General features: G+C 40.5%; 1 protein-coding gene across 1 annotated transcript; it reads right to left on the bottom strand.

Annotated features, from left to right (window-relative positions):
- Positions 1-495: 495 nt before the first annotated feature.
- On the bottom strand, positions 496-27100 carry LOC131108158 (E3 ubiquitin-protein ligase NEURL1-like). The gene is made up of 7 exons (XM_058058980.2): positions 26746-27100; positions 21394-21641; positions 21000-21321; positions 4639-5352; positions 2415-2525; positions 2102-2236; positions 496-1340 (listed from the first exon to the last, which is right to left on the bottom strand). The coding sequence occupies exons 1-7, from the start codon at positions 26768-26770 to the stop codon at positions 1114-1116; spliced, it is 1782 nt and encodes a 593-aa protein (XP_057914963.2). The 5' UTR covers positions 26771-27100; the 3' UTR covers positions 496-1113.

The following is a 27100-nucleotide window of genomic DNA, read 5'->3' on the forward strand; positions in this document are numbered from 1 at the left end:
TGAACAGGGATTCTTATTTATACATTTTTATCATTGTGAGGAAAAAAAAATCACATGACAATATTTGAAAAATGGTTGTAATATTATGAGCGAGCCAATTTAATATTATGAGTTATCCAACCAGTTGCAGTTATCCAACAAGAAAAAAACAGTCGTCAAATTTTTACTATGAAAAAGTCAACTCTGACAAGAATTTTTTTTTCAAAAAAACGTTGTAAATTTACAAGTTCACTGCCTTTTCACAGCTGTCTCAGGCAATGCCTGTTATGACGCAGTATTTTAATCGTCGGATATTTCAAAAATAACGTCGCAAATTTAAAAGAAAATCGTAAAAAAAAAGTCATAATATAACCTTTCTCTTAAATGTATGACTTTTTTCTCATAAATTTTGTAAGAAATTTATGACTATTCTCAAAAATGATTTTATCGTAACAGGCATCGCCTGAGACGGCTATGAAAAGGGGGGACTTACGTGACCCTTGGCCTGTTTTACTGTTTTGTTTTTTTTTTACTTTTTTCTCATAAATGTACAACTTTTTGGTGATAAATTTATGACTTTTTTCTTGTAAAATTAAAAAAATTCATTAAGTCTAACTTTTCTGAGCATTTTTTTCAGAATTTTTTTTTTTACTTTTTTCTCTTAAATTTAAAAAAAGTAATGAAAAAAATTTTGAGGATAAATTCATAAATTGGACAATTTTTTTAACATCGGTGATGCTCTGTGGTATTAATGCACTTAAGTGTGTTGAAGCAAGTAGCGGCAGCACCATTAAGTTTGAGCTCCGCTACTTAGCCTGCTAGCGCAAACAAGCCTGTGGGCGTCGACACGGCATCAACTCCCCTTATGATAATTGCGGCCTCTCCTGGTCGCTCCGATAAAATCGAGTTAAAAAGCCTTAAAAAAATAAGTGACTGTCTCCCTCAAGCATCTTTGATGATATAAACATCATATTTACATTTCTTTCTTTTTTGCTTTGACATAAAATAACAATCCCTGATGTTTGATTCGCTAAAAGACATCCAAGAATGGCCGACACGGTCTTGCAGCTTCACCCGTTTAAGGTACCGTACCACTGTGCTCGCTCGTCCAGCAGATGGCGACCAAAAGCTCCTTCAGGAACCGCGGTAGGCCTTGATAATGTCCTTGATCTTCTTGCGGCAGATGGGACACGGCGAATTGTCATTCTTCAGTTTGAATGCGCACTTGTAGCACAGACACATGTGACCACAGGCGTACAGCACCGTGTCCACCATGTTGTCGTAGCAAATGGCGCACTCCTCCGACGCCGGCACCGAGGGCGGAGCCTCCACGATGTAGGCGGGAGACATCAGCTCCGTGTCTGACAAGAAGGGAAGAATAGGAAATGTTCAGAAAAAGTTGGAGACACAAAATCAGTCAGGATCCGTCTTAATAAACTATATGGCATAAAAATATGCAGTACTGCAAATTTAATAAAACTAAAACTTAAAGTAAAAAAAGGAAATAAAACGTTCTTCACATGAGCTTTCTTTTTCTTATAATATTACAACTTTATTACCATAATATTTGGACTTAATTCTAGTAATATTAAAACTATTATTTTGTCAAGAAAATCATTTTTTAATATTTTTTATTTTAACAATAATTTCCTTTAATAGTTCAACTTTGCTTCTAAAATTATGTTAATTTTTCACATAATACAACACTTTTAAATGTTAATAAATGTTTCTCACAATATTAAAATGTTATTATTTAGTTTAATATTTTTTTAACCAACAGTTTTGGAAATTATGATTTACTAAATTATTTATTTTTATATTTTGACTTTGCTTCTAAAATTATAGTTTTTTCCACATATTAAAATGCATGTAAAAATTGCTGTATTGAAAATTTTTAAATATAAAAATATTAAAATGTGATGCTAATAAAAGTTTTGCTTGTTTTTCATATAATATATGATACATAATATGACAGTGACATTTTTTCCTCTAATATTGAGTTTTTATGCTCATAATATTTGAGAAATATAGTTGTAAAAATAGTTTTAACATTTTAAAATTTTCAATGAGTATGGTAAGAATTTGAAAAACATCAAAAATAATTTTTAAAAAAAGGGCGCACCTGTGGACGCTGAAGGCTGGGACGAGCGGGAATTGAGCAGGTTGTCGTAGACGGTGGTGAGGTTGAACTCGGAGTCGTTGCTGGAAGCCACACTGCTGCGTGACGACAACGGCGGCGAACTTTGGAGAGATGAGCCTGAACATCGACAACAACACATCAAGAAGTACTCTTTTATCGTGTACGGTACTTGTTTAGTCCTTTGACATACTTCTTTTTACACTTGGATGATGTGTGATCATGAAAAACAATATCAAAAACAAGCTGAAGTAAAAAAAAACATAAAAAAGACAAAGTATGAGTTTTTGGCGTATACCTGTGGGCGAAGGAAGGTTGGGGTGGGAATCGAGGGGCGTCTCTTGGACCGTATTGAGTTTGGGCGGGAAAGTGTTGCCTCCATGTTGGACATCTGAGTCTAGAGATGAGCCTAAAATGGACGGCAATGTGTCACAGACATGGACATGGAAGTGACATGACAACAGGAGAAATGTCTTTTAACAAGGATACAAAAACACTACAGCCGAGGCACGGTCAGAGGAGTAAAATACGCTTATTGATTACAATTCTAATAACATTTAAACTTTGGTTGCGTTTAAACAAGAAAGAAATGTGAAAAAATGAAAAAGTTAAGAATAGAAAAAATAGAAAGTTAAGAATAGAAATTATGAAAAGTTAAGTTGGCTACTTTGCCGATTTCACTTATTGCAGGCTATTTTGGGAACCATCAACGGCATAAAGGAGGGAACACTGTCTGACAGACTGACTCACTGTGTCATCTTATAAGAAACACAAAAGTCATCACACAGCAACTTAACACTCAAAACTTTGCAGATTTCACTTATTGCTGGCTATTTTGGGAACCTATCAACGGCATGAAGGAGGGAACACTGTCTAACAAACTGACTCACTGTCATCTTACAAGAAACACAAAACTCATCACGCAGCAACTTAACACTCAAAACTTTGCAGATTTCACTTATTGCTGGCTATTTTGGGAACCATCAACGGCATAAAGGAGGGAACACTGTCTGACAGACTGACTCACTGTGTCATCTTACAAGAAACACAAAACTCATCACGCAGCAACTTAACACTCAAAACTTTGCAGATTTCACTTATTGCAGGCTATTTTGGGAACCATCAACGGCATAAAGGAGGGAACACTGTCTGACAGACTGACTCACTGTGTCATCTTACAAGAAACACAAAACTCATCACGCAGCAACTTAACACTCAAAACTTTGCAGATTTCACTTATTGCTGGCTATTTTGGGAACCTATCAACGGCATAAAGGAGGGAACACTGTCTAACAAACTGACTCACTGTCATCTTACAAGAAACACAAAACTCATCACGCAGCAACTTAACACTCAAAACTTTGCAGATTTCACTTATTGCTGGCTATTTTGGGAACCTATCAACGGCATAAAGGAGGGAACACTGTCTAACAAACTGACTCACTGTCATCTTACAAGAAACACAAAACTCATCACGCAGCAACTTAACACTCAAAACTTTGCAGATTTCACTTATTGCAGGCTATTTTGGGAACCATCAACGGCATAAAGGAGGAAACACTGTCTGACAGACTGACTCACTGTGTCATCTTACAAGAAACACAAAACTCATCACACAGCAACTTAACACTCAAAACTTTGCAGATTTCACTTATTGCTGGCTATTTTGGGAACCTATCAACGGCATAAAGGAGGGAACACTGTCTAACAAACTGACTCACTGTCATCTTACAAGAAACACAAAACTCATCACGCAGCAACTTAACACTCAAAACTTTGCAGATTTCACTTATTGCTGGCTATTTTGGGAACCTATCAACGGCATAAAGGAGGGAACACTGTCTAACAAACTGACTCACTGTCATCTTACAAGAAACACAAAACTCATCACGCAGCAACTTAACACTCAAAACTTTGCAGATTTCACTTATTGCTGGCTATTTTGGGAACCTATAAACGGCATAAAGGAGGGAACACTGTCTAACAAACTGACTCACTGTCATCTTACAAGAAACACAAAACTCATCACGCAGCAACTTAACACTCACACAAGGTAGCTAAGAAATATATGAGTTTAAAATGAAAAATGATTATTTTATATATATCCCACAATGCCTAGCGTTTCATTCTAAACCGATTCCTTCAGCTGCCTTTGTCCACCAGAGGGAGCCAGAGGCGCCTTCGGCTCAGACGGAAGCAACACAGTCCCGTCTGTTCCACTTGACCAAACTCGGCCGCGACACGACCGTCAATCGGCTGGCTGGCTACACGTCTCCATGGCAACCGGGCAGCGAGTGGGCGGGTGGAGACGCGCCTCCCTCCTTCCCCTCTCCCCTGTGTTCTCCCGCAGCTTGAGTGGGAAACGTCTGGAGAAGATTTCCAAGTGAAGGAGAGGAGGAGGAAGGATGGAGGACGGATGCCAAGGGAACGCTCAGTGGGTGGACGCCCAGCATCTTCAAGCTCAGTGCAATTACGTTCAATCATGCATGATCACGAAGAACTCTGCAGCGAGGCCAACTCACCTAAGATGTTGAGTTGTGAGACGTTGCTATGGAGACCAAAAAACATCCACAGCGGCTTGGAGTTGTCCACGCACAGCTGCATCCCCACGCCGACGCCATTGTGGCTCATCATGACTTCCCCGTCCTCGTTGACAACGAAGCTCAGGACGTCGTTGTTGTGCAGCCGCACCGCCACTTTGTCCACCGCCCAGAACTCCTTGCGGTCCACCAGAGAGTCCAGGCTGGACGGCAGGTCGCTGGGCCTGAGCGTGGCGGGGTCGCAGGACGTCACGCCGTAGGACAGAGAGCATCGGCCGCCGGTGCGCACCGTCACGTGCACGCTCTCCAAGCATTCCAGGGGCCGGCTAGTGAAGACCATGGTCCTGTCTTCGCCGGCGTGCGGCACTTGCACGGCCGTGTGAGGGTCCGGCAGGCGCACGTGCACGCCGTGGACCGGGTGCACGTGCAGGCCGGTGTCCAGGTTCTCGGGGAGCCGTGAGCGCCGTCGCTCGCCTTGAGAGTGTTGGCGCCAGTGGATGTCGTCAATGGAGTGATGAAGATGATCACGTTGTTGTTGATGATGATGATGATGATGATGGCCGCCATGTTCCTCGCAGCATTCGTCCATGTGCAAACCAAACATGCTGAGGGGGAGGGGGGCGCCGCGCTTCCTTTGCTGGGTCGTTTTGCGTCTGATGCTGAGAGTCCCCAAGTCCTGTGGTACCACCTCGCTGTCTGTGGAAACACAGGAGCACGTCTTACGTATAAATACTCAAATAAATACTCATAAGCTCGTTAGGTAGACCTGAAAAATAACTAATTAAATTCAATTCAATTCAATTAAAAATAATCATAATATAAAACTACATGTAAACAAATAAAATGCGCAATAACCTCGTAAATATGATAACATTCAAAGCTAAACCTATATAATAAATAAATAAATAATAATATATAATATAAATATAATAAAAAATAATATATAATATGTAAAATAATATAATAGAATATGTAATAAATAATATAATATAAAATGCGTAATAAAATAAAACTAAACTAAAAAATAAAATATTTCCCATCAAAAATGTAATAATAAAATCAACATGATACAAACACAGAAAATAACAATAAAAAAATTAAAAATTAAATGTAATTACATTAAATGCATCATAAAGAAATACAATAATTATCAATAACGGAATAAAACAAAGATTAAAAAAAGATAAAAAAATAAGATGAAAAGAAAAAAAACTAAAATGAAATAAGAAAAAAAATAAACCAATGAAAAATAATATATATAATATATAAATAAATATATTAAATAATAATAATAAAGTACTCAAAAATAAAAACTTCCCCACTTTCTCCCTGTCAACAAGTCAATTGCACAAATGTCTTACTTTTTATGCCGGATGCCCTTCCTGATGCAACCCTGACCGGGAATCAAACCCATGAAAGGCAGACGCGTGTACCGTTAGAGCACTAATCATACCTCTATAAAACGCATCAGAAAAGCCCAATAAAATATGGTAGCCTATAGATGACTATAATCATAACACATAACAGTGCGGCCATGTTGTATATTAGACTGTATAAAGTATAAATAATGAGGCCATGTTTCTTTCTATGAATCCTGCCCGGTGGAAAAGTGTTGTGTAAGCGCTTTGCCACCATTGGAGATGTTTACATAACAAACCCTGGCGGTGACTTTATTGGCTGTTAGCGTGTTAGGACCTCTTGGCGTGAGCCGTGATCACATGTCGGGTCAAACGAAGCGACAAAGCGCGTCTTTCCGCGTGGCGAGGCCACGTTTAGCACGTTCCTCAAACCGAAGCTAAAGTTAGACAGGAGATGAGAGACGCGGCAGCTTTGGGTTTCCCCCCCCTGGGACAGCGAAGGAGGGGGTGTGGGGGGGGGGCAAACCTCACCTTTTATCACCCAGAGAGAGCACATCTCCGGCCAGTTGCTGATAAACTCCTTCAACTCAATTACTTCCTCTGTAAAGAGTGTGCACTAGCTTCTTATTCTTAGCACGCTTATCGCTCCAGATAGCTTCTATTCTTGCCATTATGTCGTCTGTCCTGCGTTGACATCTTCTCCCGGGAGGCTGCATAAAAAAGATGCTAACATATGGGAACGACCTGATCAATTGTTGACCTCCTATCATTGCATCATCAACAACTTAACGATGCGTTTAGGACACACGCGTACACGCTTAGCACTTTGTATTATAAGTACAGACCACCAACTAAACCAAGCCTTGCATCTGTCTGCACTTATTATATGGACGCCGCACGGTGGTGAAGTGGTTAGCATGTTGGCCACACAGTCAGGACATCTGGAAGAACTGGGTTCGGATCTCCACATTGAATCCCTGCGTGGAGTGTGCATATAATATTCTACACCTAGACAAAATCATATTTGAAATATATATAGTTTTCATCCAGTTATTGCAATATTACTATTACTATTGTACCTTAAACCTTAAATAATGATTACTAAGGTTAATACATTTGTTGATATGGGCTATTCATTCATTCATTTATCCTTACGAGGGTCGTGGAGGGTGCTGGAGCCTATCCCAGCTGTCCTCAGGCAAAAGGCGGGCCAGCCAATCACAGGGCACATATAGACAAACAACCATTCACACTCACATTCATACCTATGGACAATTTGGAGTCGCTAATTAACCTAGCATGTTTTTGGAATGGGGGAGGAAACCGGAGAGAACATGGGGAGAACATGCAAACTCCACACAGAGATGGCCGAGGGTGGAATTGAACCCTGGTCTCCTAGCTGTGAGGTCTGCACGCTAACCACTCTTCCACCGTGCAGTGATATGGGCTATATAACATCAAAATAATGCAGACATTATTTCACCTTATTTATTTACCTTATTTATTTACCTTATTTCATTATGAAGATTGAATTGTCTCACAAGGCTGCACGGCGATCTCACAGCTCGGTAGACCTGAGTTCAATTCCACCGTCTGACAATCTCTGTGTGCATGTTCTCCCCGTGCATGCGTGGGTTTTTTTTTTTTTATCCGGTTTCCTCCCACATTCCCAAAACATGCTAGGTTAATTGGCGCCTTTTGTCTGAAGACAGCTGGGATAGGCTCCAGCACCCCCTGTGACTCTTGTGAGGATAAGCGGTAGAAAAATGAATGAATGGTCTCACCTGCCGACATCACCAGCAAGCGGTGAAGGCTAACGACGTAATGGGAATCAAGCGGCGTCGTGTTTCTTTTTAAGAGGAAGATTAAGATTAAGATATTCCTTTATTCGTCCCTCAGTGGGGAAAAACGGGTGAGACCAAGGGGAGCGCTAAAGGGTGGGACTGGGATTCAGACTCGGTATTGTGTTTCTGAACCTGAAACAGTTTAATAGTTTTTAGTTATTCCTTCTTCGTGCTGAGGAATGGAGTGAAAGCACGCGAGACCAGCACTTTGGTCCTGCGAGTCCTGCGAGTCCTGCGAGTCTCGTAACGACTGTCGGTTTCATAAAAGCCCGCAGCTTAAAGACTCCATAATTGAGTCTTTTAAAAAGTGCTGCGGTGTGTTGAGATTAGCACGTAGCCAACACAATGGCGATTATATCCTACATTGACGTGTTCAATAAACGTTTTGCTCGGCGGCCGGCGAGTCTGAAGCGGGAAACAAAGACGTGATTAAGTGCGGGGATGAAGTGGAAAGGATGAAGTGGTCCTTAAAGGAGCAAAAAGTAAAAAAAAAAAAAGCTTTTCAATCTCCTGAGAAAAGCAATGTCAAGTCAAGTAGTGAAATACGTCAACACTGACCTTCTCATTAAGTTGGGGGTGTCCTAACTTCTTTCACTAAAATGCAACAGGCCATGAAAAATTACCATTTCCACACTATGAGGTGCACTTTAATGCCTTTCATTTTCTCAAAAATCAACAGTGTGCCTTATGTGAGTTCTAAAATCTGTAAAAAATGTTGTGCCGCTTTGTTAAGTGCTCCGCTAGATTGACCGTGGGACTATTTCCTGCAGACACAAGGATGTAACACGTACGCTGGCAACGATAAACCAATCGGACAACAATACATAACCCTAAAAATAACCAAGACTTGCTCCACCCTTTAAAGATTGCACTGCAATTACTTCTAGAAATGTACCTGCCGTGACGCGTCACCTTAGGTTTGGCACCCTCAACCACAAACTGGAAGAGCCAGTTGCTACCCAAACATTACCGTCAAGGCAAAAGATGCTCGTCCGGATTGAAAAGAAGCCACGAATGCCATCCTGCTTGACGGCGACACAAACGTCTAACCTGGCATGAAGGTTAGTCTCACGTTCTAAAAATAAACACATGAAGCTCACCTGAACGACTTCATGGAGTTCCAATACAACGACTGCAACACAACGCCAGGAACCCCCATTACGGCTTAAACTGCTTTCGCCTACAAATGATCTAATTTACTAAAATTACTCATTTTCTGCATAAAACAGCCAAAGGGCATTTTATGACCTTGAAAATAAAGACTAAATGTTCTGAGATTGTTTTTGACCATTTTATTGTAAATAAATCACCCATTCTTCCTTTTTGTAAATTGTTATTTGTTATGAATAGTTATTATTTATAATATTATTAATAATTATTAAATAACGTTATAATAAAATAATGTAATATTCCTATTATATAAAAATCATTATTTGTATATTATTAAACAGTTTTAATGGAAACATAAAAGTATTAAATTGTTAGTTGTTATGAATAATTATTATTTATAATATTATTAATAATTATTAAATAATATTATAATAAAATAATGTAATATTACTATTATATAAAAATAATTATTTGCACATTATTAAAAACAGGTTAACAGGTTGTAAACAGGTTTAATGGGAACATCCAAGTATTAATTTGTTAGTTGTTATGAATAATTATTATTTATAATATTATTAATAATTATTAAATAATATAATAAAATAATGTAATATTACTATTATATAAAAATAATTATTTGTATATTATTAAAAACAGGTTGTAAACAGTTTTAATGGGAACATCCAAGTATTAAATTATTTGTTATGAATAGTTATTATTTATAATATTATTAATAATTATTAAATAATATAATAAAATAATGTAATATTACTATTATATAAAAATAATTATTTGTATATTATTAAAAACAGGTAAACAGGTTGTAAACAGGTTTAATGGGAACATCCAAGTATTAAATTGTTAGTTGTTATGAATAATTATTATTTAGAATTTGATTAATAATTATTAAATAATATTATAATAAAAATGTAATATTACTATTATATAAAAATAATTATTTGTATATTATTAAAAACAGGTTGTAAACAGTTTTAATGGGAACATCCAAGTATTAAATTATTTGTTATGAATAGTTATTATTTATAATATTATTAATAATTATTAAATAATATAATAAAATAATGTAATATTACTATTATATAAAAATAATTATTTGTATATTATTAAAAACAGGTAAACAGGTTGTAAACAGGTTTAATGGGAACATCCAAGTATGAAATTGTTAGTTGTTATGAATAATTATTATTTAGAATTTGATTAATAATTATTAAATAATATTATAATAAAAAATGTAAATTACTTTTATATAAAAATAATTATTTGTATATTATTAAAAAATTTACCTTGAAAATACTAGACAATAGAAAGCTCAGCTCAGTTTTTTGGTATAAATGTAGTAGAGCTGCACCCCATCCCACTTAGAGCTGTTCCTAATGTTTTGGCTTCTCCAGTATTCAATAAATAGTGCAGGTGTACCTAATATTGCGAAAGCGCTAAAGTTTTGGCTGCACGTGTATTTACTTTGTTCCTTGGCGTGGCAGCGCGGAATTAGGAGCTTTTGGACAAGAAGCGGTGGTGTGGTCAAAACTGCATGAAACGCACATTGGCGCCCTTGCACATTTTGGGGATTTGCACTAAGCAGGGGCCGATCCGGGACAACATGGAGAAGAGATGATTCTCAAGTGAAGTCATCTGTCCAGAGACGGCCTAAAAAGGGAGGCTTATGGTACAATAACAGAGAGGGATATGAAACTTTGCACGGTGATGGAGTGGTGAGCACATAGGCCACACAGTCAGGAGACCTGGGTTCAATTCTCTGCTTATGTGGGTTTTTTCCAGATACTCCGGTTTCCTGCCCCATTCCAAAAACATATTAGCTTCATTGGCTATTCCATGCAGCTAGCTAGAAACAACAGGTTTAGCACGGCCTTGCACCAGTCGTGTCAAGCCAGATGCTTTTTACCTAAAAAAGGCATCCCCTATCTCCGTGTGGACCTGAGGAGAGGTTACAAGCTCCAGTGGTTTTCTAAAGTGGACTCCAATGGTCTCCAATTCCACTAATCAGGTTTAAATGTTCATTCGCTTGAAAAGAATCCTTCTTAGTTTATCTTTCAAGTGATTTATTGCTTTGATCAGCACAGAATGTTTGCAGGACAAAAAGGAACAACACTGCTTCATTGTGATTTGGAGTAATAATTCTAGAAGAAAACGGCTAAATGATGACAACATATTTGCCTTTCCACCTCGCTGATATCTGCTTGCCTCTGGCTGGAAACACGCTGATAGATGGCTTTGCATTTCATTAATACGCCACTCTGTTGTTCTTGGACGGATGGGATGTACGAGGCTGAGTTGACTTGAAATCAGACTCATTTACATTAAGTTTACATGTCAAAGAGCCACGAAGTAGTAGGAGCATTTTTTACAATTTCACAACACGGTCAAAACAATTCTTGTGCAACTGCAAAAACTAATATACAAGCCCGGCCAGGAAGTCTGCCGTAATATAGCAGAAGTCTTCCATGATCTCAGGAAGTCTCATGTGATTTAGCAAAACTCTCACATGATCTCAGGAAGTCTCACACGATTTAGCAGAAGTCTCACATGATCTCAGGAAGTCTCACGTGATTTAGCAGAAGTCTCACATGATCTCAGGAAGTCTCACGTGATTTAGGAGAAGTCTCGCAACATTTCAGAAAGTCTCACATGATTTAGCAGAAGTCTCACATAATCCCATGAAGTCTCACATGATCTCAGGAAGCCTCACGTGATTATCAGAAGTCTCACATGATCTCAGGAAGTCTCATGTGATTTATCGGAAGTCTCACATGATCTCAGGATGTCTCACATGATTTAGCAGAAGTCTCACATGATCTCAAGAAGTCTCACATGATTTATCAGAAGTCTCACATGATCTTAGGAAGTCTCACATGATCTTAGGAAGCCTCACATGATTTATCAGAAAGTCTCACGTGATTTAGCAGAAGTCTCACATGATCTCAGGAAGTCTCACATGATCTCAGGAAGTCTCACATGATTTATCAGAAAGTCTCACGTGATTTAGCAGAAGTCTCACATGATCTCAGGAAGTCTCTTGTGATTCATCAGAAGTCTCACATGATCTCAGGAAGTCTCATGTGATTTATTGGAAGTCTCACATGATCTCAGGATGTCTCACATGATTTAGCAGAAGTCTCACATGATCTCAAGAAGTCTCACATGATTTATCAGAAGTCTCACATGATCTTAGGAAGTCTCACATGATCTTAGGAAGCCTCACATGATTTATCAGAAAGTCTCACGTGATTTAGCAGAAGTCTCACATGATCTCAGGAAGTCTCACATGATCTCAGGAAGTCTCACATGATTTATCAGAAAGTCTCACGTGATTTAGCAGAAGTCTCACATGATCTCAGGAAGTCTCTTGTGATTCATCAGAAGTCTCACATGATCTCATGAAGTCTCCCATGACATGTAATTTAGCAGAAGTCTCACATTATTTCAGGAAGTCTTACATGATTTAGCAGATGTCTCACATGATCTCAAGAAGTCTCACGTGATTTATCAGAAGTCTCACATGATCTTAGGAAGTCTCACATGATCTTAGGAAGTCTCACATGACCTTAGGAAGTCTCACATGATTTATCAGAAGTCTCACATGATCTCAGAAAGTCTCACGTGATTTAGCAGAAGTCTCACATGATCTCAGGAAGTCTCATGTGATTCATCAGAAGTCTCACATGATCTCATGAAGTCTCCCATGACATGTAATTTAGCTGAAGTCTCACATTATCTCAGGTCACATGATTTAGCAGATGTCTCACATGATATCAGGAAGTCTCACATGATCTCAGGAAGTCTCACATGATCTCAGGAAGTCTCACGTGATTTATCAGAAGTCTCACATGATCTCAGATTGTCTGACATGATTTAGCAGAAGTCTCACATGACCTGAGGAAGTCGCACGTGATTTTGCAAAAAGTGTTGTGAGATTTATCAGATATTCCACGTGCTTTAGTGTAAGCCTCAGGTGAGTCGACTACATCTCTTCATGTGATTTAGGGATCTGAGGTGCAATGACGGCTCTATCTGCTATCTGCACAACACCTTATGGTATCAGTATTTTGTATGGTATGGACATGGTACTAGAATAGTAAACGCTAGTGCACTGAAAACGGGGGCATTATTCTTCCCTGCCAAGCACCAAGGTGACCCATGCTTGTATCTGCTGTGTGTATCTTGTATCACTTGTAGGCAACAAAGTGACCCCTCTCTATTTAAAGCTATCTTATCCCCAAATCAAACATGGCTACATAATCTCTTATTGACACGTGAAACAATAAGCAAGTGCGCTTTGTAATGCTCCAAAAATAAGCAACAGGGGAGGAGGGGGGGGGGTACTGTTGACTGCATCTCTATGCTGATGTCTCACTCTCACCTATCTTGAAGATCCGGTTCATAGATTAGCCAAGCGTTACCGAGATGATGACAGTTGCATACCAGAGAGCTGATATAAAACTGAGATAGCGACGTGATGGATCTGGTAGAGGTGGAGGCGGGAATTATTCACAATGCCGCATCTCGGGCCACGGCTTTCATCTCGAGAAGTCTCGCTTGATTTGAGGAAGTCTTCCTTGATTTTGCAGAACTCTTGGGTGACTAAGACATTTTTCATGAGTAGCGTATGAGTGATTTTGCAGAAGACGTGTGGAAGTCTTGCGTGATTAGCAGAAAGTCTTGTGAGATCTGAGAAAACGTGATTTGGCAAAAGCTTACAAGACTTGCAAAAATTACACTACTTAGCAAAAGTCTTGCGCAATTTGAAGAAGCCTTGCGTGATTGAACAGAGGTCTAAAGGGATTTTGTGGAAGTCTTATGTGAGTTAGTGGACATCTCGCAAGATTTGAGGAAGTGTTATTTAAGTCTGACAAACGTCTTAACAAATGTCTCACAAGATTAGCAGAAGTGAATGAATGCAAGTCTAACGTGATGTAATTAAAGACTCCCAAGATTTTTCAAGATTTGGTGAAAATCTCACGTGATTTAGCGAGTCTTGTAATATTTTGTGCAAATTTTGCGAGATTTGTCTGGGAAGATTTAGAAGAGTTTGGCGGGATTTAGAAAAAATCTTACCAGATTTGACCAAGTATTTATTCAGTGGAAGATTTGAAGAGGTCCCACATAATTTAGAAGAAGCTTTGCATTATTGAGTAAAACTCTTGCAGGATTTAGCAGAAGTCTTTTAAGATGTGAGGAAATCTTACATGATTTAGAGGGCGTTGTGTATGATTGAGTGAAGTCTTGAAAGACTCCCAAGATTTTTCAAGATTTGGTGAAAATCTCATGTGATTTAGCAACAGTCTCACCGGATTTGAGGAAGACTTGCATGATTTAGCGGGTTGCAGGTGATTTAGTGCAAGTCTCACACGATTTTGCAAAAGTCTTGTAATATTTTGAGCAAATTTGCAAGATTTGTCCGGGAAGATTTAGAAGAGTTTGGCGGGATTTAGAAAAAATCTTACCAGATTTGACCAAGTCTTTATTCAGTGGAAGATTTGAAGAGGTCCCACATAATTTAGAAGAAGCTTTGCATTATTGAGTAAAACTCTTGCAGGATTTAGCAGAAGTCTTTTAAAATGTGAGGAAATCTTACATGATTTAGAGGGCGTTGTGTATGATTTAGTGAAGTCTTGAAAGACTCCCAAGATTTTTCAAGATTTGGTGAAAATCTCACGTGATTTAGCAACAGTCTCACCGGATTTGAGGAAGACTTGCATGATTTAGCGGGTTGCAGGTGATTTAGTGCAAGTCTCATGCGATTTTGCAAAAGTCTTGTAATATTTTGTGCAAATTTTGCAAGATTTGTCCGGGAAGATTTAGAAGAGTTTGGCGGGATTTAGAAAAAATCTTACCAGATTTGACCAAGTCTTTATTCAGTGGAAGATTTGAAGAGGTCCCACATAATTTAGAAGAAGCTTTGCATTATTGAGTAAAACTTGCAGGATTTAGCAGAAGTCTTTTAAGATGTGAGGAAATCTTACATGATTTAGAGGGCGTTGTGTATGATTTAGTGAAGTCTTGAAAGACTCCCAAGATTTTTCAAGATTTGGTGAAAATCTCACGTGATTTAGCAACAGTCTCACCGGATTTGAGGAAGACTTGCATGATTTAGCGGGTTGCAGGTGATTTAGTGCAAGTCTCACGCGATTTTGCAAAAGTCTTGTAATATTTTGTGCAAATTTTGCAAGATTTGTCCGGGAAGATTTAGAAGAGTTTGGCGGGATTTAGCAAAAATCTTACCAGATTTGACCAAGTCTTGATTCAGTGGAAGATTTGAAGAGGTCCCACATAATTTAGAAGAAGCTTTGCATTATTGAGTAAAACTCTTGCAGGATTTAGCAGAAGTCTTTTAAGATGTGAGGAAATCTTACATGATTTAGAGGGAGTTGTGTATGATTGAGTGAAGTCTTGAAAGACTCCCAAGATTTTTCAAGATTTGGTGAAAATCTCACGTGATTTAGCAACAGTCTCACCGGATTTGAGGAAGACTTGCATGATTTAGCGGGTTGCAGGTGATTTAGTGCAAGTCTCATGCGATTTTGCAAAAGTCTTGTAATATTTTGTACAAATTTTGCAAGATTTGTCCGGGAAGATTTAGAAGAGTTTGGCGGGATTTAGCAAAAATCTTACCAGATTTGACCAAGTCTTGATTCAGTGGAAGATTTGAAGAGGTCCCACATAATTTAGAAGAAGCTTTGCATTATTGAGTAAAACTCTTGCAGGATTTAGCAGAAGTCTTTTAAGATGTGAGGAAATCTTACATGATTTAGAGGGCATTGTGTATGATTTAGTGAAGTCTTGTGATTTATCTGAACTCTTGCGCAACTTAGAGAAAGTCCTGGGAGATTTTAGAAAGTCTCGCAAAATTTAGCAGCGGTCTCGATTTGAGAAGTCTCGCGTGATTTAACAAAAGGCTGGCATGGACGCCTTGTGTGATTTTTTTTTTTACTTCTGATACAGAAACGTAGCAACATGTTCAAGGTACCGCTGTATAATCGAATCCATCCATAGTCTCTTCCTGTACAGCCAGAATATTTACAGCTGAAAACTTTTCTGCCGCAGTTGTCAAACTTCTAGATCTGTCTCCTGAGGTGGAAAGTCCTCAGAGTGTTACTGTACTAGCGTAAAAAAAAAAAAAAAAAAGGAACACAGCACAATTGTCTCCACTCCGGTCTTAATGTAATCTTATATGGAGGAATGACTGATGTCTTCATCACCGAAGAGCGACGGGCCCTCCCCTCTAAGACATTTCAAATTCTTCTCCTCTCCAAAGGCCACACAGACGAGTTGCAGACAATTGTAGCTGACGCCAGGCCTAGCGGAGCGCTAGCATCGTGTCAATGATTAAGTGACTCATCCCTTTCTAGTAAACAAAAACCCCTGGTGGAGTTTCTTGCATCCATCAAAAGACACCTTTGACTTGTTTGGCTTATATAAGTTGGCAGGAATCCATCATGCTTGAACAAAGCAGTGTGGTCTTCTGGGACTGGGAGACAAACACTTCGTGTTACATGCTTTTTTTGACAGCGGGAATGGAGAAAATTCCCATATGTGATCCACTTTAGGGAAAAGTGCAGGTAGCGATGTGACCTAATTCTGGAATAAACTTAAGTTTTTGTTCTGTACATAGGACTGAGTATTGTTTTAGCTGTGCTATGATGACCATACATACCGTCTAGCGGCTACTGGTTTCAAGGTACTGTAAGACGGCATAAAAGAGTCATGCAAGTTCCAAAACCACGAAGATAGCGCCTCATACGTCCTCACAGTTGGAACCTGGCTTCCATGTATCAAAATCCCGAGCGTGGGCGGTGGTGCCAAAGTCCGGGTATATATATAGCACCGGAGTTAGCTGCCTAGTTAGCACATAGCGGCGCCGGTGCGCCGGTATGAAGCGTTTACTCTCCAGCGAACTGCAACAGAAACCACTTAACCACGCCTCAGTTTCTAACAACAATCACAAGATCCGGAAATGCAAGTTTGGGGAAAATTCTGGAAAATTATTTATATGGTGGCCTTCTTGAGCCACTTTATTGCATTTATATTTTATATAAATATAATAATATATATATAATATATAATATAATATTTATACTTGAATTGCCGGATTCAGTATACCGCATTTTATTTATTTTTTATTTATTTAGAAATAATTTTGTTATTTTCCATTATAAATACATATGTTCCACTTTCATCGTGTTCTATTTTATGGTTTAAAATGACGGTTTTGACTTGACTTTTTTTTTTTTTTTTTTTTTAAGATATTTCCAAACAACATATTTTCAAGATGTTATTTTTTTTTATTTGTGCTCATGCTTTGGCAGACGTACTAGCTTACAGGAAAGGCAGATATTCGCAAAGTTTTATCATCATAAGACAAATAGTCAAAAAGTCCCATCAACTGTTTGTTTTGTTTTTTGAAATTTCATGTCAATCCGACTTATAGGGTGAAACTTTGGGGTTTAATAACAGCACCACATTGTTTATCATAAAAATAATAGCACATGCAACACAATAGGAGTACACGTTTTCACTCATTTTCACTATTTTGTGTGCAGCGGTTGCAGGAGTAGAAGATTTAGCTTACACAAAGCAAATTCCACAGCTGGACCTTCATCCATGCCGTCAAACTATTTAGTATTTTTTATGTAATCAAACACACGCTACATACAGCGCTGAGGCATTCTTTCTGCCAAAGTGCAGCAGACAAACACAACATAAACCACACTTGAGGACACTCTTTGTCAGATGCTTGTGTAAGAGCTCGTGTGTCTCAGATAAAAAAAAAAAAAAAAAATCTGTGCAAAGTGCTCCGGCCCTTATTGACAAGTGTGATGATGTAAGAGATGTTTCCTAAATTGCCAAGAGCAATTACATTTTAATAGTTTCATTTTGCATCTGCCCTTACGCAACATCCATTGCAGCTTTAAGGGCGGCTTACTGATTTGAGGCCAGCTAGCCCGGTAGCAGCGCTGCTCTTGAACGCAACCTCCGATGCACGTAAGCGTTATGTGCAAACAACAAATAAATGAATAAAAACACGTTCACTGTCAAATTTCTAAGACAGAAATCTATTTTTATCTCTTAGCATAGCAATGAGTTTGCTTGGGACAATAAAATAGGACCAATCAAACATCTGCAATTTAGCCATGTAATAATTCAACACAAACGATGAGATTGGTATGGGATGAGAACGACCAGACGTGCCCTGAACACACCTCCAGGGAGGCCTTCAGGAGCTATCCTTACCAGATGCCCAGCCACCTCATCCGGCTCCTTTCTATGCATCGGAGCAGCACTTCTACTTCCAGTTTCTCCCGAATGACAGTGCCGCCCCCCTTATCTCCGAGGGAGAGCCCAGCCACCCGATGTAGAAAACTCATCGCAGGATCACAAACGTCTTTAGCAGAACTTGTGCGAGATTTGAGGACATCTAACAATTTAGCAGAAATCTTACAAGATTTAGAAATATGATTTGTCTTTTTAACATGCATGCAAGGCTGCACGGCGGTCGAGTGGTTAGCGCGCAGACCTCACAACTAGGAGACCAGGGTTCAATCCACTCTCGACTATCTCTGTGTGGAGTTTGCATGTTCTATCTCCAGGTATTCCGGTTTCCTCCCACATTCCAAAAACATGCTAGGCTAATTTGGCCACTCCAAATTGTCCATAGGTATGAATGTGAGTGTGAATGGTTGTTTGTCTATATGTGCCCTGTGATTGGCTGGCCACCAGTCCAGGGTGGACCTCGCCTCTCGCCTCGAAGACTGCTGGGATAGGCTCCAGCACCCCCACGACCCTTGTGAGGATAAGCGGTAGAAAATGAATGAATAAATGAACATGCATGCAATTTTAGCTTAAACATATCAGACTGTACTATGCCTTTGAACGGTCAAGCTCAGCAGATAAAAGAAGTGTTTTTTCCCCGATGGCTTTGGTCCAAGAAGCCCCCCCCCAAAACTAACACTAGTCCTATCAGCCGCATTCATCTCCCAAGTAAAACCAAGGTCATTCTCTCCCCTCCATGGATCCGACTCACAGCTCCACGCTCCATTTGTTTCTCCCTAAAACAACTGCTGCAGACGTGGACTGATTGGGAGATAACAGCAGGTGGAAATCGGGTTCGCTCTTGCAGCTGGCGCACTATCAGGATGCCAAATGCAAAACGGCACATGTGCAAGCCCGCTGTGCCATATTTTTGCAAAGCAGATTATACTAGCATGTAGCTGGAAGCACAATGGCTACTAACAAGCATGAAAAGAGGGAAGATAAGCCAGAAATACAAACAAAGTATCAGCCCCCCCCACGTGACACATGATGTCACGTTCAGACTGTCATCCCAGGAGTGAGACATTCCACAGGCTCCATTGTCCTCAACAACAACAATAATAAAAAAAAAAAACACTCCAGCAGACCTGACATCATCGGTCCCCTCGGGATGACCAAGAGCTGCGTGCCGGGCAGCACCGCCAGGCCAGCGGACCCCCAGATAGTGGCACTCTGGCGCTGGGGAGCAGACATCACAACACCAGATAGCGAGGGCCTCAAATGAGGTTAAATGCTTTGTGAAGTCGGCCATACGGGAGCCTCTTCCATTTTTATTAGCAGCCTCTTTTTATTGGCTATTAGAAGAAAATACACACTAGAGGTGATTGAAAAGTAGCAAATTCAAAATAAAGCTGCATTTTGTTCAAAATATTTTTGGTTTGTTCTAATTTTGTTTGTTTTGTATTTATTATTATTATTTTGTATTTATTATTGTTTGTTTTGTATTTATTATTACTTTGGTACGAGGTACTTTACACTTCCGGAATAACAAACAAAAAACAGACTGTGTATATATATTTATACTGTATTCTGTATATTTTGTATTTTCATTTTTTAATAGATGTGCCTGCACCTACTTCACCAAAACAAATTCCTAGTATGTGTTTGATCATACCTGGCAATAAAACCATTTCTGATTTCTGAGGTACATTATTAAAAAAAAAACAAAAAACTGCATTATGGAAAGCAGGAAGTGAACAAATTTAACAGTTACTGATTGTAAAAGTACCAGATGGAGGGGTAGGACTTAATAAGTGACAAAAAAAAATAATAAATCAATATAGAAAACACTTAAATGATATTAGGAAAGCAGGAAGTGAACAAATGTACCAGTTACTGATTGTAAAAGTACCAGAAGGAGGGGTAGGATTTAATAAGCTTTGCTTCTTCCTACTCCTTTTGGTCATGTGGAACTGGGAACTGATTATGGGATGCACTCAATTGTAATCTGATGCATGTTTAAATGAAATAAAACCATTACCATTACCATTACCATTATTTTCAATGTTTTTTTCATTGAACACATGCTTTGGGCAACTACTAGCTCTAGTGGAGGATAAACAACAAGTATTATTGAGTCAAAATTTGGAGTGCTTCCTGCTTCCCAGCATGCCTTGCGGCACTTTTTTTGTAAAAAGTGACTAAAGTTACATACACCCACAGGCCGCGTTTGAAACCCCTGCCTTAAAAAAAGTATTCTAAAATATGGAGTAACTTTTCAATCATCTTGTATACGCTTTGTCGGCTGAAATGGAAGCATAGAAGATTTGAAGCTCCATAGATTGGATTTGCACGTGGAATTTAAGCATACAAAAAAGTTTGGGCAGTGTTCCAACACAAGAGGCTGAGCCCTTCTCGGAAATTCTTATTAATCCGTACTGGAAGAATAAAGTCCTTTTTTCCTGCATTGTTTTGAAAATGGGCCGCAGCTGTTTTTTCATCAATGCTTCTCCAAATTTTACGAGAAGTGACCCAGTGAGAAGATGCTGTTAACGATCGCACTTCTTTCATCCGGTGACCCTTTAGACTTTCCAAAAAAAATCATAAAAAAGTCTTGTTTGTGACTAACAAGTGTTGCGTTTACAACCTAGCTAATCTCCCACCATCTTTTTCCACTGAGCTATTTTGGGTGGGTGTGGGGAAGGTAGAACAGCTGAAGCATCAGATGGTGAAAAGTACTCACCGAGAAGCTGGACTCCTTTGGTCTGTCCGTAGACGTCAACGAGAACCCAGAGGCGACTCCAGGCGTTGACGTGACTGAACAGTCGCTTGGGGTTGCTGTTGTAGGCCTGGTAGAACACACGGCCCTTCTTGTTCACCCAGAAGGAGATGACGTTCCCCTTGTGGAGCAGCGCTTCTGGCAGGGCTTTCGCCCAGAAGCCGGGCTTTGCGGCCAAATCCGGACACGAATACTTGGGCAGCATTTCTGGGGTCATTTTGGACGGGTCGGTGGTTGTGAAGCCGATGCGTAGCGCGCCCTGCCAGGAGGGCTGGCTGTCGATGATCTGGAGGACGTTAAAGCGGCAATAAGAAACGGCGGTTGTTGCCGTAGAAGCTCTCAATGCTTCAATGCTCACCTCAAGTCGCACCACCTCATTGACCGCGACGGGTCTGTTGCTGAAGACGATGGCGTCGCAGAAGCTGGCCGTCCTCCTGGCGATCTTCTGTGAGGGGTCCATGATGATCTGCGCGCCCTTCGTCCTCGGGTGGAAGACCAGAGGTGCGCTGCTGGGGGCGTCTACATATGGCTCGGGGCACGGGTAGACGCGCACCGTGGAATCGTAGTGGCGGTGCGTATGGTAGGGAGCCAGTCCCTGGATGGTACCTATGACACACAAATATTGTTCCATTTTTAATAAGAAGGCCCAGAAATCACATTAATGTAATAGGATATTCCCCTATAAACACCTTATGCTATTACACCAATGACTGACACGCCATGACTGGAAATGACATTTGTGGCGCCCCCTATGGGTTGTGGTCAAAATGCTATGGAAGACATGTTTCATCTTACGATGGACTGGTTAGCATCTGGTTAGCATCCAAGGTTTATTTCGTCTTACGATGGGCTGGTTAGCGTCTAAGGTTTATTTCATCTTGCGATGGACTGGTTAGCGTCCAAGGTTTATTTCATCTTACGATAGAGTGGTTAGCATCCAAGGTTTGTTTTGTCTTACGATGGACTGGTTAGCGTCCGAGGTTGATTTCGTCTTACGATGGAGTGGTTAGCGTCCAAGGTTTATTTTGTCTTATGATTGACTGGTTAGCGTCCATGGTTTATTTAGTCTTACGATGGAGTGGTTAGCGTCTAAGGTTTATTTCGTCTTACGATGTAGTGGTTAGCATACGAGGTTTATTTCGTCTTACAATGGAGTTGTTAGCGTCCAAGGTTTATTTTGTCTTACGATGGAGTGGTTAGCATCCAAGGTTTATTTCGTCTTACGATTGACTGGTTAGCGTCCATGGTTTATTTAGTCTTACGATGGAGTGGTTAGCGTCCAAGGTTTATTTTGCCTTACGATAGAGTGGTTAGCATCCAAGGTTTGTTTTGTCTTACGATGGACTGGTTAGCGTCCGAGGTTTATTTCGTCTTACGATGGAGTTGTTAGCGTCCAAGGTTTATTTCGCCTTACGATGGAGTGGTTAGCGTCCAAGGTTTATTTCGCCTTACGATGGAGTGGTTAGCGTCCGAGGTTTATTTCGTCTTACAATGGAGTGGTTAGCGTCCAAGGTTTATTTCGTCTTACGATTGACTGGTTAGCGTCCATGGTTTATTTAGTCTTACGATGGAGTGGTTAGCGTCCAAGGTTTATTTTGTCTTATGATAGAGTGGTTAGCATCCAAGGTTTGTTTTGTCTTACGATGGACTGGTTAGCGTCCGAGGTTTATTTCGTCTTACGATGGAGTGGTTAGCGTCCAAGGTTTATTTTGCCTTACGATAGAGTGGTTAGCATCCAAGGTTTGTTTTGTCTTACGATGGACTGGTTAGCGTCCAAGGTTTATTTCGTCTTACGATGGAGTTGTTAGCGTCCAAGGTTTATTTCGACTTACGATGGAGTGGTTAGCGTCCGAGGTTTATTTCGTCTTACAATGGAGTGGTTAGCGTCCAAGGTTTATTTCGTCTTACGATTGACTGGTTAGCGTCCATGGTTTATTTAGTCTTACGATGGAGTGGTTAGCGTCCAAGGTTTATTTTGTCTTATGATAGAGTGGTTAGCATCCAAGGTTTGTTTTGTCTTACGATGGACTGGTTAGCGTCTGAGGTTTATTTCGTCTTACGATGGAGTTGTTAGCGTCCAAGGTTTATTTTGTCTTACGATAGAGTGGTTATCATCCAAGGTTTGTTTTGTCTTACGATGGACTGGTTAGCGTCCGAGGTTTATTTCGTCTTACGATGGAGTTGTTAGCGTCCAAGGTTTATTTCGTCTTACGATGGAGTGGTTAGCGTCTAAGGTTTATTTTGTCTTACGATGTAGTGGTTAGCATATGAGGTTTATTTCGTCTTACGATGGAGTTGTTAGCGTCCAAGGTTTATTTTGTCTTACGATGGAGTGGTTAGCGTCCAAGATTTATTTCGTCTAACGATGGCGTAGTTAGCGTCCGAGGTTTATTTTGTCTTACGATGGAGTGGTTAGCGTCCAAGGTTTATTTCGTCTATTGGTTAGCGCCCCCTTACACTTGCATGCCGGCTAGGATTAACTTGGGCAGTTCATAGCCCACAAGCAGCTAAAAAAGGCCGCAAAGAATGCACGTAATGGAACGCACCCATTCTGCCTTTCGAAAAAGTGCCAACAACGCTTCGTTTAAATCATGTGACTTGCGTATTAACCAGGCTAGAGCTTATTATTGCTGTTATTAAAGTTGTTACGCCCAAGAACTACGTTGCTGGCATAGTTACCGGCACACCTTGCCCCACCACAGCGGCTAGCTACTGGCCAGCTAGCGACTAGCCTGCTAGCGACTAGCTCACAATGCCTCGGGCCACCACCGGAAGCTAACGCTACACGTTGGAGATGCCGCCACTGCTGCTGTGTTTTTGAGTTTGAAAAAGTTAACGCGAGGTGTAGCGTTCCTTTCTATGCTACGATGTGGAATCAATTCTTCACTGTGGAATAGCTGTGCATTAATTAGCTGCCTCTTTTTAGCTATATCTTTATAACGCACAGCAAAGAGAAAGACATGTGTGTTCATGTATTACATAAGGATCGTGGATGATGGGAAACATTCCAAAAAAAGTCCTTTAAGATGCCAAATTGTGTTCTTCAGGTTTTAATTACTGTGATATTTCCTCATTGCTTGACGTCAAACTTCCTTGTGTTTTTCACACCCACACTATTATTATCCTCGCTAACCTTTTTCCCCTCCAACCTTGACAGGTCAAGAGGCTTGGGGCCTGGGTATGAATTATCAATCAGGGAGACAGCCGGGATTGGCAACATCTAATTGGCTGCCACCTCAGACACATCACGGCTGCTGCTATTGGAAGAGAATGGAGTGTCAGCAGCAGATCAACATTTGGACAGTCCACATTTCATCTCCATCAGCCAAGACAAAGAGAGAGCCCCTTGTTGGCTGTAGAACAAATCTGGATTGTTCTACTCGCAACAATAAACACTTCCTCCACGCTGGATGTGTCGTGTAACGTCACGTCTTCTCGGAAGAACAAAACAGGACTGTCTTGCTTCTCGTGGTTGTTGTTGAACGTAATTGTTGTGTTTGACTAACAAAACACGTCAAGTTAAAACAAGATTCCTGAAACCATTGCCTGAATTTTCACAAACTCAACATTTCAACAAAGAAGACAAAAGCTATCTGCGGCTGCACAAGTGCTGCCGGACCTGGGAGAGCTGCGGTTCATTGACAAGACACATGAATTCCAACATGGACTCTGAACATGACCCCCCCCACCACAACTTTTTAAAACAGAGCCTACACTCAAGCATGTAAACGGCAGTGTCTGCATGACTGCTGCTGCCACTGGAGGAGCTACGGTTGATTGATGAGAAGCATGAATTCCAACATGTACTGTGACCTTGTGCAACAGAACATGACCCCCCCCCTTTTTTTAAACAGAGCCTACAGTCAGGCATGTACTAAATGGCAGTGTCTGCATGAGTGCTGCTGGCACTGGGGAAGCTACGGTTCATTGACGAGAAACATGAACTCCAACATGGACTGTGACTTTGTGCAACAGAACATGACCCCCCACCCCCTTTTTTTTTTAAACAGAACCTACAGTCAAGCACGTACTAAATGGCAGTGTCTGCATGAGTGCTGCTGGCACTGGGGAAGCTACGGTTGATTGACAAGAAGCATGAATTCCAACATGTACTGTGACCTTGTGCAACAGAACACGATCCGCTCTGTTTTGTAAACGGGCCTACAGGCAGGCATGTTGATGGCCACGTCTGCATGAGTGCTGTCTCTAATGGGGGAGTTGCGGTTCATGAGCAGAGCATGAGCATGATCCACTGCCTTTGTGCCATTTTTCCAACATGATAAGGAAACCTGCCCTGCGACCAGTCCAGGGTGTAGCTTGCCTCTCCCCCAAAGTCAGCTGGGGTAGGCTCCAGCATACCCCCGTGACCTTAGTGAGGATAAGCGGCATAGAAAATGGATGGATGGATAATCGTCAATTCCACGGCCAAGAGGATTAAGGCCGTGCCAGATAAGAAAAATTTGGACAATAAGGTCTGTGTGGTCGTTCACGTTCAGTGGATGATGAATCCATGCTGCCATACAGCTGTACACTGACTACTCTAAAGCATATTACTTTCTACAGTATTGCCCCTTGAAGAGATATACCGCTAAATAGGATCAAGACGATACGGGATTCACTGATTTTTGTGCTTCTCAAGTTCCACGAGGATGAGCGGGTCTCCTTCAGCGGTGGAGAATTTTCCAACATAGCGCCAATATCGCCACTCAACACCAACAAGACGCCCTCGAGGTGAAATTTGGCAGGGATGGAATCCATCTGCCTGTCTTGTCTGGTGGACCGGAATGCTCAGCAGCTCTGATTCACGGCGGAGCGTGTGAAACTGAGACGCTGATACGGGAAAAACAACCGCTTTCGAGGTCAGATCCAACAATCCACTGCTTTAAAACGTGAGCAGCGTTTCCTGATTGTTGACTAAGACCTTGAAATAAATACCCTGGTACCTCTGATGAGCCAAACAAAGGCAAGCAACGCTTTGAAAGTAAAACTGATTTCCTAGTTACTTTGTTATGCCACTAAAGAAAGGTGCAAAAGGGTGATGATAACCATAGAACTGAAAACCAACTGCGATCTAAATGTAGCTCATCTTATCTAAGAATTATATTATAACATGACAGTTAAGATATGTTAAATACATGCAAAAAAGGCTCCAGCTTGACCCTGGAACAGATTAATTGACTTTACATGATCTTCTATGGGGACAAATGGCTTGAAGAACAAGTTCTACATCAAAGAATAGTATCAACGAACATGTTGGCGTGTCCACATGATCACAGAGAAAAGTGAGTGGATTTTGCCATTTAAGAAAAGATATTAAAGATAGAAGAATAAATAAATAAACATCTTTGGCTGTGAAGCATCACATGGAAAAGCTTCAGACGTTAAAAACAAGACAAAATGACAACAAAGTTTGCATGGAAACTATTTTCACAATAAGACAAAAAGCCTTGATAAAATACTTAAGTGAAGCTGCCAACATTTGATTATCTTTCAGAAGAAATAGAAGAACTTGCATTTCAGGAATGGTTTATTTGCATAGCTTTTTTTCATGTTTGATGCCAAAACTCGCCCTGGAGGATGTTAGCTAACTGCTACAATTACTAGCACGCCACTTCTAGAAACATCAAGTCTTACAGTAATAATAACCATCATAGCAACAATAATAATAGCCATAATAGCCCTGAATTTAACTGACATTTATTGGACTTACTGTTCCTGCTGTTCTGACCCCCCATCGCTGCTGTGGCTGGATGCAAGGTGCGTTCAGGGTCCTCTCGCTGTCTCGCCGCTTCAAACTTCACAGCGTGTAGACTGAACACAACCACGATGACGTTTCGCCTCGCGTCCCTGAACGTTTCATTCCACGGACTCGACGTCTTATCACGGCAAGTCCACGACGCGGGTTTGGGGTTGCTGGGGGATGTGTTTTGTCACACATGCCGCACAGGAGCCGCACAGGAGCCGCACACGCTACGCGAATGCAACATTTGCATAAAAGGTGCGAGTGGAGGCGGAGCTCCCGCTCTCCACGCTGCCGCACACGCAACTTGGCGTCGCGTTTGGGT

The sequence above is a fragment of the Doryrhamphus excisus genome, linkage group LG20 (assembly GCF_037039965.1).
Source record: "Doryrhamphus excisus strain RoL-2023G ecotype Guam linkage group LG20, RoL_Dexc_Guam_v1.1, whole genome shotgun sequence".
In the NCBI taxonomy this organism is placed as follows: Eukaryota; Metazoa; Chordata; class Actinopteri; order Syngnathiformes; family Syngnathidae; genus Doryrhamphus; species Doryrhamphus excisus.